The following is a 13999-nucleotide window of genomic DNA, read 5'->3' as shown; positions in this document are numbered from 1 at the left end:
AAATATACAATAACTACACATATACACAAAGGCAAAATTTACTTTCAATACATAAATAGAAAATACATGTATTTATAATTGTTTCATTAATTTGATAAATATTTTTCATTTACATATAGATTTACATTTTTACATTTCAACATTTTGAAATTATTATAAATACGAATTTTAAATTAACATTATTTTTTTTTTAATTCTTCACACAAACATACTTTAAAAATCTCCTCACCCTTTTCCCCTATAACCCCAACAGCCTGTTATGAGAAATGTAATTAGATGTATATTTGTATTGAAAGATATTTTAAAATTAAAAACAATAAACATTACAAGAACTTTCTAAAATAAATATACATAACATCAAACAATTTTAAAATAAAAAACATAAAATACATTTCACAATTATTAAACAAAATTATCTATAAAAACATTATATTCAATGATAATTTATTAACCTATATATTTCACAACAATATTAAAAACATGTGTCCAAATGCCCCTCGGATTCATGGCATGCAGGGATAGTGCCACGGCCAAAAGCCAAAAGAGGATCGGAGCTGTGAAGCTACACAGTTTTCTTGAGGCTCTTATGGTTAGCCACAGGATTCTATTCTTTACCTATTTTTATTCCCCTTTATACCATCCCTTTATCATCAGTCATTTAATTCTTTGGTTTTAATAAAGATCTGTAAGAAGATACCACTCAGATACAACAATGCCTAAATAGTAATTTATCAATTGGCAAGTATGCTGTTGCCAGGCAGTGCTCGTTACACCTAGCATTTATGGATCCATCCAATGCCGTTGAAAGGGTAAACTGATCACAGTTGTAGTGCTTTTTATTAGACTTAAGCCTGGATACCATACTGATATTTTACATTACTTAGGGAAGAGATGTGGCGCAGCAGCCAGGGCGACTGGCGCCGGACGCTGGGGATCACGGTTCGGGCACTGGTGGCAGGTCAGCCCAGCACCATGTGACTCTGGGCAATAGCTCTCTTAATCTTCCCGACGGCCCCCAGCGCCGGGATGCCTATGGGTGGCTGTGCGCTTTACAAATACTGGATTTTTTTTTTAATGTAACAATGTGGGTAAGGTTTGGCCCGAATGGAGACTGACAAAATCTTTCAGTTTAAAAAGAAAAGTTTGGCAAGGAAGCATTTTAGTTCCACTTTCATTTTATATATAAACAATATTTACTCTCATCTTCTGAAGTGTGGTGCTGATGTCCCAAAGAAAGTTAAGGAATTTGCTATTTTCACGCTTGTACATACAGATGATTCGGTGATTTTGCCTGCCCTCTAAGGGCAATTAAAGCAGTTAGTAATATCTTACACTGATTTTATGTCAAGTATGGATTTGAATACAAACTTCTCTAAATCACAAACTACTCCTGTGTCCCTGATAATTACAATTTGCGTACTTTTAAATCAGGTAATAAATGAGTGGTTAAAGTCAATATTTTTCATATCTGAGGGTAGTTTTTGATGACTTTTCACCCTCAGAGTCTAATGTTTGTGTGCGGTATCAAAAATGTATTCAATCAACAGGTCCTTTACAAAAACTGTCCCCTTGGGGCCCCCATGGCGGTGCCACAATGGGAACGTCACAGAAAGTTCCATACCATGCTGGAACTGGGGGTGCATGAACACAGGGGGGCGCTTATTGTGTCCCACTGTGTGCATACACATGGAATGCGCACAAGGACACAGTAGGGCCCCTTTGCTTTCCTTACCGCCATTGATTTCATGAAGGAAAGACGTCCAAGAAATCAGTGGCAGTGAGGAAACTCGTAAAATACTTGGAGGGACCGCGTCAGTCCTGCCAAGCATATTACTGCTTCAAGACCGCTGCGCCACTGCCAAGGAGCTGCGGTTCCCTGGTAGGGTCGGCGGTCCCAGGGTGGCACAACAGCCAAGGGCGTAATGTGATGGTCGGAAGACCGCCACTGCCGCCCAACCACAAGTCTCGTGGTCCGAGGACCACTAGATTCGGAATTATGCCCTTAGTTGGGAGGTCCCAATGTTAGAAATGTATAAATTACAGTGTAAACCTACCAAAATATATGAGGCAGGGGTATAGGGCTATATTAACTGTTCATCGTTACAATCAAAGGTTAATCGTTTTTGCAGGTGCCTTCTTTCTGTACCACTTTGTACTTCGCATTACTTCTGTCATGATATATTAGGTTGGGACCCCTAATTTTATGGATTTCCGTCTAAGCTGAATGTCAATGTGACCTTAATTCACTTAATTATAGAGGGCTGTTAAACATACAATAAAGGGTTATCTATACCCTAGTTTTCCTATGTTAAATCTAACTTACTAAAGTTGGGTTGCCTGTCGCTGTTTGAGAACCCACTAACCATAATGAAGAAAGACAGAGGAGAAGAGAAGTTATTATAGTGTTTAGGCCTTAATAGAGAAAACATTAAACTGCAGGTTAAACCCTGAAAAAGATGGGACCCCTCCTGATTGCGCCTAACCCAGCAGGTGAATGTACAGGAATTTTTCACTTTGTGCCTTTACACAAGTGGTAAATACCTATTACAGCATTTAATTATTTTCTACAGCATAACCTCTCCCATATTACATTGCTCTAACTTTATTGACAATTTTTTTTTTAGGTGGAGAATATCCCCTTTGTTTTTGTCAAGTAAGCAGATTTTCTTTTTTCTGGTGATAATCCTTCACACTCTCATGTACATTTCCTACTTTCTCTATCCAATACTCCCAAAAGATTAATTTTTGAGTAATTAACTACACTCATAGCACATGGGAATGTACATGAATGAAATTAGGCTTTTACTCACTCCAGTACACCTTTGTTAGCAGATTTTAGCTCTGCTCTGTAACTTTTGTACTGATGATGATCCATAATTTACTTGAAACGCTGTTACGCCTATGGCAGTGGGACCCATTGTTAATTTATTTCCTTGCTGTATTGGAACAAAGGACATTTAATGAACCAACAGCAATTTTTAACTAACTATTTGTCTATTACCCTCTTCTTGTATCAAACTCACTTGTATGTTTAATGTTACTGAGTGATCACTATTAAGCACAGAGCCCAGGTTTCATATACTTGCAAAATATTTTAAAACTTGTATGAATTTGAATATAATTAATGGTGGCCATTTATTCATTTTTTTTAATCTAGTCTGAGTTTTCGTAGGTTTACATGTGCAATCTGTCCCTCATTCTTAATCAGCATGAACTGTCAGTGATCCTTTTTATTATTTGTATTCCTTGCATCTTTCACCATACTTTGGCCACCTAAAATGGCTTCCACAGTATTCAATTTTTCAGTATTACACTCTGGGTCCAATTGCGAAGTCCGACGGAAAGTCTCCTCTCGACAGTCGGAATCTCCTCGACCGCACCAGAGCCCTTCCGAGTGACTTGGTCAGTTTATATTCCGACCGCCCGAATACTATGTTTGTGGTCGAAATGTAAACCGGTCGGTCATTCTGAATCGGTGCCTAGTGACTCACGGACTATTTGTGTCGGTCGGAACCGTATCGTACACCCCTATGGACAGCTTTTCCACCCGCAGGATTACGATGTCGTTTTCCAACAGCCTTTCTGCGTCGGCCTGTCCAACACAGAAAGGCTGTTGGAAACTGATTTTGGGGATCCCTAGCAGGGCCCCCTTGATTCTGCAGCCTACGGTTGATGTCCGAGGGGGTACCTAAGGGACTCCCCTGTTAAAACCCTGCACTGTGTGGCAGGCACCATAGGGTACCTGCCACAGGGTACAGGGTTTTCTGCAAACATCCCATTTCCCCATAGGAGCCTGTGTTACGGACGGTTCTCGGGTGTAACACGGGCTCCCATAGGAAACAATGGGTATCCGGTCGAACAGTGTTCAGTAACATCGCAGTCCGTCCGTCGGAACCGCCAACCACAAGTCGGTCAGTCCCGAATCCGAGACCGTGACAGGCAGAGGCTTTCCGCCCGACATCGTAATGAGCCCCTCTATATATTTTATTTAATTGTGTTTCCACCTTTGGCCCTAACTATCTGGCAAATTCAGTCGCAATTTGCAACCCTCGTATTGAATTTAATTCACTATCTTTATGGTATTTAGCTTCATCCCTATCTATTCATGTTAATTCCGTTCCCAATTATTCTCTTAGCTGGCTCCTAACCTATGAAATGTCCTTCTTCCAGAAATAAATCTCACTCTGACCTGCTCAATCCTGAAATTACAGTTCAAGGTCATTTTATTATCCAGTGCATATCCTCAATGTTCATGCTCCCAACCAGTATGACACAGTGAAGTTGTGTTATCTTTCACATTTGTTTACTTCGCTAACTTTTATATTTTCTGTATGTTGTTCTGTGCATTGGCAGAAAGCGCTCCAAAAGAAAGGAAAGTTTACAATGCAAATGCAGGGTCATGTTGTGCATCTTTTAGACGGCCATGACCTGCTACTAGGTCCCATACATTTAATTGTGGCAGCAGAGCCCAGTGTAGTGCCAGTGCCAGGGCCGGCTCTAGGGTGGTGCGATTGGTGCGACCGCGCCGGGCATGGACTTGGGGTGGGGGCTTCATTTTTGAAAATGTGTATTATTTTAAAAGCACCTGCTGCCTCGTTCCTGGCCTCCAGCAACTTTCAGATATCACTTAAAATGTCAAGAGAAGTCCGGTGATTAATCGTCTTTCTGGAAAGAGACCGGAGCTTTGTCTAATGGAAGTTTTGACTCTTCCTAAGGTAGCGCAGTGGGTTAAAATGCCTGCTGCTAAGAACGTGTACCATGCACATAACTAAGTGCATAGAATGTAAATAGGTCAGTGGGTTACTGCTTCTGTAAGAGAGCTACTTCTGAAACTTGTCGTTTATAAGTGAAAGTCCTAATATAGAACATTGAGCTATTAACTGTCTAGAGCTGCATGCAAACTGCAAGGTATATGTTAGAGCTAGATGTTTCTTTGCCCAGTCTTTCATCATCCTAATTGTGTGAAAAGGGTTCATTTGGGTAGAAAACAATTCTTATTATGAAAGAGAACCCATAACAATGGTGTTACGTTTTAAATTCTGAATGTGTGTTTTTCCTGAATAAGAACTTAAACTATGTTGCCTACCAGTATCGATGACATGTCACTCCTACACTACACCTTGTAGTACTGTCTGATGTAACATTTCCTATACACTGATTTACACACCTATGATTGTTTCTGTGGAAAGTGTGTGTGGTGTAAAGTGCTCTGAAACCTCACACTGGTATGAGTGGTGCTATAAAACTAAATGAATCTGAGAGACAGTGGTTATGTAGACTTGAGAGGCACTGTTAAAGGGTGGTAGTGAGGGAATCAGTGGCAGAGGTGGTCATTGGTGGGGGCGCCAACAGACATTGTCGCACAGGGCGCCACCAGCGCTAAAGCCGGCCCTGGCCAGTGGCTTCAATGCTAATTTTAGCAGTGTGAGCTGCCGATGTTTTTTTTTTATTTGCATATTACAATTGATACCCATGAATAATAAATGATGCTCGCAAAATCTCTTTAGAACCACAAGGAATGCGTTGGAACTTTGGATCCGTGGTGCTCAATTCGAAACTGCAGATCTTGGAACAAAGATGCTTTTATTTTTAGGAGGTAGTTTACCTGATCCGTCGCCTCATTATCCTCGAGTTGATGGGTGTCCCTCACCCGGTCAATCCCTGTCCATCCCCCCCCCCCCCCCACCCCACCCCATTTTTCACTGTTCGATCCTTGAGTAGCTATGCTTCCAGTTCCTCAGCAAATGGCTGCTGTGATTATCCGCAGTCTTCAAAATGTCTTCCATTTTACTTCATGGGCAGGTAAGAACAATTAGAGCAGGAACATGTCGTGTATGATTTAATCTAAAAATGTATATCATTGTATTATTTGTTTCATTTGTTTCCTCTGTTTGAATTTAACAATCTCAGTCCCCTCACACACCTTCATCTGGCCTGGCATGGGGGTGCGCCACACAGTGCGAGCAGTGTCAGCGTGAGCCGCGGGTTCACAAGAGCCCTGCGCGCGCCGCCGCCGGGACCCCCCTGTTCTGGGCTCCTCCCATTACACATTAATGTCAGAAACATGGACGAGGTGGTAATGACTGCGGAAGCCGAGACAATGTCTCGGGCTCTGCGGTCCCCACGGCAATGTTTTCTTGCAGATAACAACGTGACACACATATTATCTATTATCTGTGTTTATTGCAGACAACGACCAACAAAGCCAGAGGTCTTGTCAATTCCACGAGTTGGAAAACGATCAAATCGGAGGCTTCAGAGGAACAACAGTCTGTCACCGAACAGCCCTCAGTTTAACATCGCCAGCCCAGGTACTTGGTTTGTTTCATTTCATGTCATGTCTGTAGTGGTGGGGACTGTTAGATAAAGAGTACACTGTTCAGCTTCACATTCGAAGGGAGGCTGCGATCATAGTATTGATTTTTTAATTAAGAGATATTGGGACAAATTGCTTAAATTGACTAAGCAGTTTCATTTTCTCAGTCGCTACTAATTTGCACCACAGTGCTCTGTCACCCTGTTACATTTAATAATAACTTATGTTTAATATACTTCACTACATTAGGAATTCTATTGCTGTTTCCAAGTGCTTTGAAAACCTATTAATAATCATCTGTTGTGTTATGAATCTCACAGTGATGTAGAGGCTAAGATAGCCATGAAGGGTCTCAAACTCGTGACCTATATACTTGGTCAGCAGCGAGCATATCATTCACTGAGCCTTCTAGCTGGCTATATTTTTGAGGGAGTTTTATTTTGCTTTGCCTGTTTAGGAGGTCAATGTTCACTTGCATCAACAAGAATCAGAGACTCCTTTCTTAAAAATAAAAATTAAAAAAAAATGTTTAAGTGAATATACTTGAATTCCCATTTGCCCCAGATGCACACTTTTTGGTGAATTCCAGAAGGTCTTTATCCTAAAGACCATTTTTATGCACCAAAGTATATGTTTCCATGGGATTTAGGAACAAATAGTCCTCTTGGGGAAATGTCTACCTACTACTTTGTGGCTGATTACAAGATTCCTGGAATTTGGTGCAGGGATACCACAGAGACGGAATCCCGGATTCTGATCTCTAATTACGACTGTTATCCCTGCACCGACTTAAAAAAACAGAAAAGGAAACAACCATCCAGACCCAGGAATACTGGACCCTTTACTGTGTGTTAATCCTGGAATCTAGGAACAAATCTGCTAACATTTTCTGTCTTCTCGGAACATGTTAGAGAGAGGGCTGCGAGCAGCCAAAGGCTGAAGTCAGAGGGTCAGGGCAGTCAAGAGGAGTCCAGTCGAAGCTATGTCTGCTTCTCTGTGATGTGTTCCGTGATGTGTTCTTGGTGTTGAGAGGGGGATGCACAGAGCCCTGGGCATTTTTATTGGCCTGGGGTTCTCCATCTGGGAGGAGAGTCCACACAGGTCTGGGCCTAGGGCTCCACTTCAATGGGGAGGGCAAGGAGAGGGAGGATGCAGGGCCTAGGTGGGCTAAGAGTGCTGTATGCTCTTCCTGTAGGGCAGCAGGGGTTGGGAGGGAGCCCAGATGTGCTTTTGTCCTCAGCCTGTGCACATATCCGTGCAGCAGTTTCACCTGGTGCACATGTGGAGTAGCAGGATTCTGTAACAAGAGCTTTAGAAGAGACAGACAGGCATAGAAGTGTTGCAGGGATCCATATTGAGAGAGAAGCAGAGGAGCGCCGCGGGGCTGCAGAGTCAATTTCACAACCTCCTCTGAGGAACCTCAGGAGAAGGATTCCTCCTGAATACACCAGAGGTATGGAATGGAAACAGGCAGCTATGGGGGGCTCCTGGAGTGGCCTTTAACAGTAGTTATAGTCCACAAAGGGAGCATTATGATTGGCTGGCCAGCTCCAAACTTTCCACCCTAAATGCAGATAGCTTTTTTAGAGAATATGGAATACAGAATTCCTGAAAAGATGCGCACACTTACATGAATATGCTGGAAGAAAAAGCTCAAGGAAAGAAGACACCCTTTCATTCAGGAACAGTGTCTAACACACACGGAGCTGCCCATTCATGCGGTGGCTTCTCTGTGGTGAAAACTGTCTATTTTACTGCACCTGATCTGGGAGCGGCACTTCTGTGAAAACAAATGACAAACTGTGGGGAACGTTTCACATCCGGTATTTTTGACCAACAACACACTGTTGCACCCGAAGTCTGCGACTCCATTTATAATGGTCTCTCTGCTAGAGAGAGGGATGGTCCATGAATGTCTTTTTCAGTTTGTCTATAGCTTTCCCTCTATTGGGCTCTAGGTGCAGCGCTATATGTTCTGGTCTCCTGAAGTTTCTAGTTTACGAGGGAGCATTGTGTACTTCGATCTTACCTTCGATGCTAAGATTTTAAATGCAGTGGAAAAAAGCCATGCATGCAGCGAGCATAGGACGACTGAGGATTGATCTGACATCACTTACCATATAGAACGTCATGGAGGGAGGAAGAAGCCTGCTTCCAGTATGGTCCCTTTGTGCCAGTTGGTCAAGTTGGGGATTTGACCAGTCGGGCGCTGGCACACCATACTCCTGCCATGTTGCAATGGGATGGCGGTTAGGCAGGATGATAGCAGGGAAGCAGTGGGGCGCACCTCGCAGTAACTGCTCTCCCAAGTCCCTCAAACAGCAGCCTCTGTGCTGCCAGTCATGCACAGATGTGAAGCATAAACACTTGAACTTCAAATGCCCGAGGAGATGCTGGAGTCCTACCACACTCTTGATGATTCTCAGTAATTGATGTTATTCCACTGTAGGTGGTGCTTGGAGGGTGGTATGGAAGAGGCAAGGTTTAGTCCTGGATGGAGGCGGTACATTCACATTGGTCTAATTATTGGCCATTGGCCCTCATTTCTTAATGAATAGCTCTAGAAATAAAGGTGCCTTCATGGTTATTTTCCTTTGTATCAAACAATGAAGTTGTTTTTCTCTTGCTGAAGGAGGTTTAGGATATGAAAATGTAAAATTGCTTTGTCCAGGAAGAGATATGTTTATATACGTCTGAAATTCAAGTTCCTTTATAACAATATGGCCCTATATTGTCTAGTTTGAAGGGCAAACTGATTATGGTAATAACATTGATTTATGGACAAGCTGAAGATGTAGACTGCACATTTCTGACAGTGAAGAGCTGAGTACTCCCATGAGTAGGTTAAACCCCATTATTGCTTGAGAGTGGTCCATGTCTTGCCAGACAGGGCACAAGCTATTCATCAGGTCCCATACACAGGTTTGGCAATTACGCATTTTTACTAGTTAAATATAGTTTTATCAAAGGAATCTGAGCATTTACTCGCTGAAAGGCGGTAAATCTTAGACTGGGAGAAGGGAAGAGTGACAGATATGGTTAGGGAAATCCATAGAAAATAATTCACTAATAATATAAATATGCAGGATTACTGAGCCAGCCATTGAAAAGGAAAGCACTAACCTCATTCCAATGTCTGGGTAACTCACTTAGAAATAAATGTCATTATCAAGCCATTGATTCTTTAGATGAGCAGTTACATGAACCTCTAAATAAGCCGCTTTCTTAACAACGATCTAAAAGTCCTACAGTGTCAAAATGTTGTACTTTCTTACTTCATGCCTGATAAAATAAAGGTAAGTAATTTATTATATAGGATTAAAGTAGTACGAAATGTATGTTTTAAGGATAAATCAGGTCACTAAGAAGTACCATATTAAAGGAATGGTTTAGTAGGTCATGTGACTTTATAATGTCAGTACTCCAGGTGTCTTGCAATTCCATTTTATTATATCTTGAAGGTGGCATGAAGATACTTTGCATCCGAACGTTTTTATTTTGTCTATGTTTTCTCCTTTCATGTATAGACAAATAAAAATAAGAAATTCAATATTTTGAGGAGCTCACCCATCATATCAACAGAGAAGACCACAAGTATGCTGACAGACCCAATCGTTCAATGGGTTTTTGTAATGCACTATGGGAGAGGGAGGTGGGATGGATGGTGTGCAACTCTTTCCTGCGTTCTGATCTGTGTGTTGGCTGCTTTGTCATGGCAGCTTGGGAAGAGCAGCAGATGAGTGTCATGTTGCAGGACCACTCCCTCTGCATTTGTTCCCATCCCTGCCTGAGCCATTCTTTTATCAAGGTAGGCTAGAAGACAGAGATTGGTGGCTTGTTCAGAGATTGCTCTCTCCTACTCACCGATCCTCCTTGATTTACATTCCGAGTTCAATCTGAGCCGCGTTGTCACCTGGGCCGTCAGAAAGGGAGAGGCGCATACCAAAATTTGCCATCTTGTATAAGTAAGCCCAGCTGCCAGAGATGACCTTGCGGTTAACCTTGTGATATCACTACTCACCATCAATAAATTATTACAGGTAGGTAGTGAATTCAAACAAATAATGTATTCGGTTAAAAAACATATAAACCATAAAAAGTAATAAGAACAATTCGACATCGATAAAACACAATTTCAATTAAAATAGATTTAAAAAAAGACCTCATTGAGAACCTCCCAAATTGCATATAATACACAATAAAGTGTATAAAAAACACATCAAATTATAAAATCAGTCTAAAATCATCAAGTTTTAAAATATGACTGCACTATTTAAAAAACAAGCAACATGATAACAGAGTCTGATGTCCGGTAGCAACTGTAGGTACAGCAAAGGAGACCATGCTTGCCTAAAATTCCGCTTTGCCAGTATTGGGTTTAAAAATCCTTTGCACATGCAAGAATAAAAAGGACATACAGAAACAAAGTGCGTAGTATCTTGAATGGATATAACCTCACATAGACATGGAATACTGTCTGCACATTATCCTGTCCCTTTGGTACACTTAACAGATAGTGTATTAGATTGATATTCTAATAACTTAGAAATGGTTGCAGAGATAGAGTGGTTTGAACCAAAACATAAGATCTAACAGAAGACATGGACAAAGTACCATATCCTCTTTCATCCTTTCTTAACGCCGAGAAGGCTTTCTTGACCCAAGCTACATCTCCTTTGACAATGGATTCTGGGTTACAAAACAGATCAGGACGTCCTAGCATGTGAAAATAGTCTTTGACGAAATTAAGCCATGGATTTTATGGGTATGATCCTGACTCACACAATCACAAGAGTCAAGGGGTGAAGATGTATTAAGTCAGAGACAAAACCAATTACTAGTTCTTTGTGGATATTATAGGTAGGCACACTGCAGGGCAGTGAAAGCAAACACTTTAGAAACTTAGGGGCCTATTAGGATGGCGGTCGGAAATTCAGCTCGACCGCCATGGTAGCAGGAAAAGACCACCCGGAAGGACCGCGGCACAACCGCCGGTCAGATTAGTATGCTCCGCTGTCGAAATCTGACCGCGGCGGTACGATCGCAGGCATTAACATTGCGGCGGTTGCTGCTGCCAGCAGCACCGCTGCGGTGTGAAAAGGAGCATGCCATGCATGTCACTGCACTGCGTGGCAGGCCCTGCACAGTGCCTGTCACCTGGTACAGGGACATGGTACCCCGCAGTGCACCCACAACCCCCCAAACGCACATTGGGGTCCCGCAATGGGCACCCGGAGACATTCTCCGCATGCCTATCCATGGCAGTTCCACCGCTGTGGGAAGGCTAGCTAACGCCGGCATCATAATCATGCCGGCGGAGCCTGGCCCATGGGTACCCCCCCAGTGCACCCACCCAACACATTGGGGGCCCGCAATGGGCCCCCAGAGACATTCTCCACATGCCTTTCCATGGCAGTTCCACCGCCGCAGAAAGGCTTGCTACCACCGGCATCATAATCATGCCGGCGGAGCCTGGCCCTTCACCGGCATCATTGTGGCGGTCCAGTTCCGCCCGCTACGCATGCGTGCGGACTGGTACCGGCAGAAATTTGGCGGGTGGAGATTCTCACCGCCATGCTAATGGGACCGGCGTTTTTCCGGGTTGCCATCGCGGGTGCATGTCCGCTGCCGGTCCGGCGGTTGCAACCGCCGGCCCGGCGGCAGCAATCCGTTCGCCATCCTAATAGACCCCTAAGTCTCTGTTATTTGTAGTTGTGACAGATGGTTATACCCCCAAATCTTGCTGCCGTAAGAAGCTACAGCAAGAAACTTGGCCTGGTAAATCCTTAGCATTACAACAATGCATCTGTTATCGTAAACTTGAAGCAAAATCGAAAACCATGGCAATTGTTCTCGCAAAGGCATGACTTATAGAGCTAATCAAAGAGGGAACCAACTAATAGAGGAATCAAAAAGATTTCTGAGATAGGGAACGTCTTCACTTTGCTGAACTTATTGCCTTGAATACAGTGGGATCTGCTCCTGGTATTTTTGGGCCAATCACCATAATATTACATTTGGAGAAATTGCTTTTGAGTTGATGGCTAGCCATAAAATTCACAAAGCTATCCAGGGGCCTTTAGAGACCTGAGGCAGTTGTAGAAATCACGACGGGGTCACCAGCATAAAGTAAAACAAGCACTACATGTCCACTCACTAGAGGTAGATCTTGCCCTGCCTCCCATAAAAGCTTGTCCAGATTATTAACATATAACATCAATAAAAAGGGAGCAAGTATTCACCCTGTCTGACACCTCTTTTCAGAGCAAACTTTGTCGTACACCACCCTCCCCCTTTTAGGTCCATAATGAACAGAAGTAGTGAGGTACAATTGTGAGTCATGTAATGTAGCAATGATGGATTTATCAATCCCCATGCCTAGCATAATATTCCAAAGTGCGGCCGTATTTACCACGTCAAAGGCTGAGCTCAATTCCATGAACCCCAAATGAAGTGAGCAAAGCAATTAGCAATTGAATTGGCATTGTTGAATGCCGAATCTCCGATAAGGGAGACCTGCCTATTTAGCCGTTTATGCTGTCCCTCATGAGGGTAAGGGGACTATTCCCTGCCCCCTATGTATGGTTTTCTCACTTCTATTTTCCCTGATTATGCTAGATAACCTTATCCTTTATTCCACTGTGACCACTGCTTCAAGTCCCTTATATATGAAACTCTTTAATATTAATCGTCATACAGGACCTGTTTTATTTGGCCTTTTATTGATAGCACTGAAAGTTTTTTTTTTTACCTTGTTTCCTGACACTGGGCCTACCAGATAGACCCGTTCCAAGACCATCCCCCGAATTATCAGTCAGTCCTGATGAGACCCAAGTACCAGAGGTGGACTGGGCGTAGCGTGCACCGGGCGTTTCCCCCGTGGCCTGCCAGGGTGGGGGTCGTTTTTGGTACAGGGCCCAGTTTTGCAGTATAGCTGCAATATCAACCACTCTAACAAAAACGGCAGCGGTGAGACAGGAGTGGTCTCCCAACTAGCACGCCCTCCTCCCATGGTCAACCAAGCTTTTTGACTTGGCCGGTTTCGGTTCCCACTCCGGGCATGCCCAGTACCCAGTTTCAGGGTCGAAACGCCATAGACAGGAGACAGACCGTAAGTATATATATATTATCTACTGGCGGTCGCCAGTAGATAGTTATAGTTAGGACCGTGTTTCCATAGGAAATCTCAAAATTCTATTTTTAATAACTTTGGCGCCGGTTGACGAATCCTCGCGAAATTTTCAAAACTAATGGGGCGCTCCGTTCAGCCCCTACCCTGAAAGTCTCTGGGTGATTCGTCAAGCAGGGGCTGAGAAAAAGGGGGGGTCCCAAAACGCGTTTTCCCCATGCATTTTCCCATAGGACCTTTAGACACAGCTACAGCCCGAACGGCTGAACAGAATTACTTGAAATTTGGCAGAGAGGTAGCCCTCAGGTCAGGGATGTGCCTTTTGAAGGTCTCGTGTAAATCTGTTCAGTATTTCCTGAGAAAATAGCATTTAAATCAATATATATATCTATAGGCGCGCTCCGAGCACGTACCGTAAGCTTACCGTACGCGCACGCCGCCGTGCGCGAGCGCGATTCTGATTGGTTGTTAGATCTTAGTAAACATTCGAATCGGTCGAAACCAGGAAGTGTCGGCCGCCATTTTGTCTCTCACACTCTGAGGGAGTGAAAAAC

General features: G+C 43.2%; 1 protein-coding gene across 1 annotated transcript in view; it reads left to right on the top strand.

The window, feature by feature from the left end:
* Positions 1–13999, top strand: part of NECAB1 (N-terminal EF-hand calcium binding protein 1) — a 1647431-nt gene that overhangs the window by 1185321 nt on the left and 448111 nt on the right. The window contains exon 7 of the mRNA XM_085605303.1: positions 6190–6311. Within this exon, the coding sequence (XP_085461429.1) occupies positions 6190–6311 (122 nt within the window). The remainder of the gene's footprint in view (positions 1–6189; positions 6312–13999) is intronic.

The sequence above is a fragment of the Triturus cristatus genome, chromosome 5_1 (genome assembly GCF_964204655.1).
Source record: "Triturus cristatus chromosome 5_1, aTriCri1.1, whole genome shotgun sequence".
NCBI classification, from domain to species: Eukaryota; Metazoa; Chordata; class Amphibia; order Caudata; family Salamandridae; genus Triturus; species Triturus cristatus.
The sequence above is the reverse complement of the archived record's forward strand: the minus strand, read 5'-3'. Positions and strand labels throughout refer to the sequence as shown.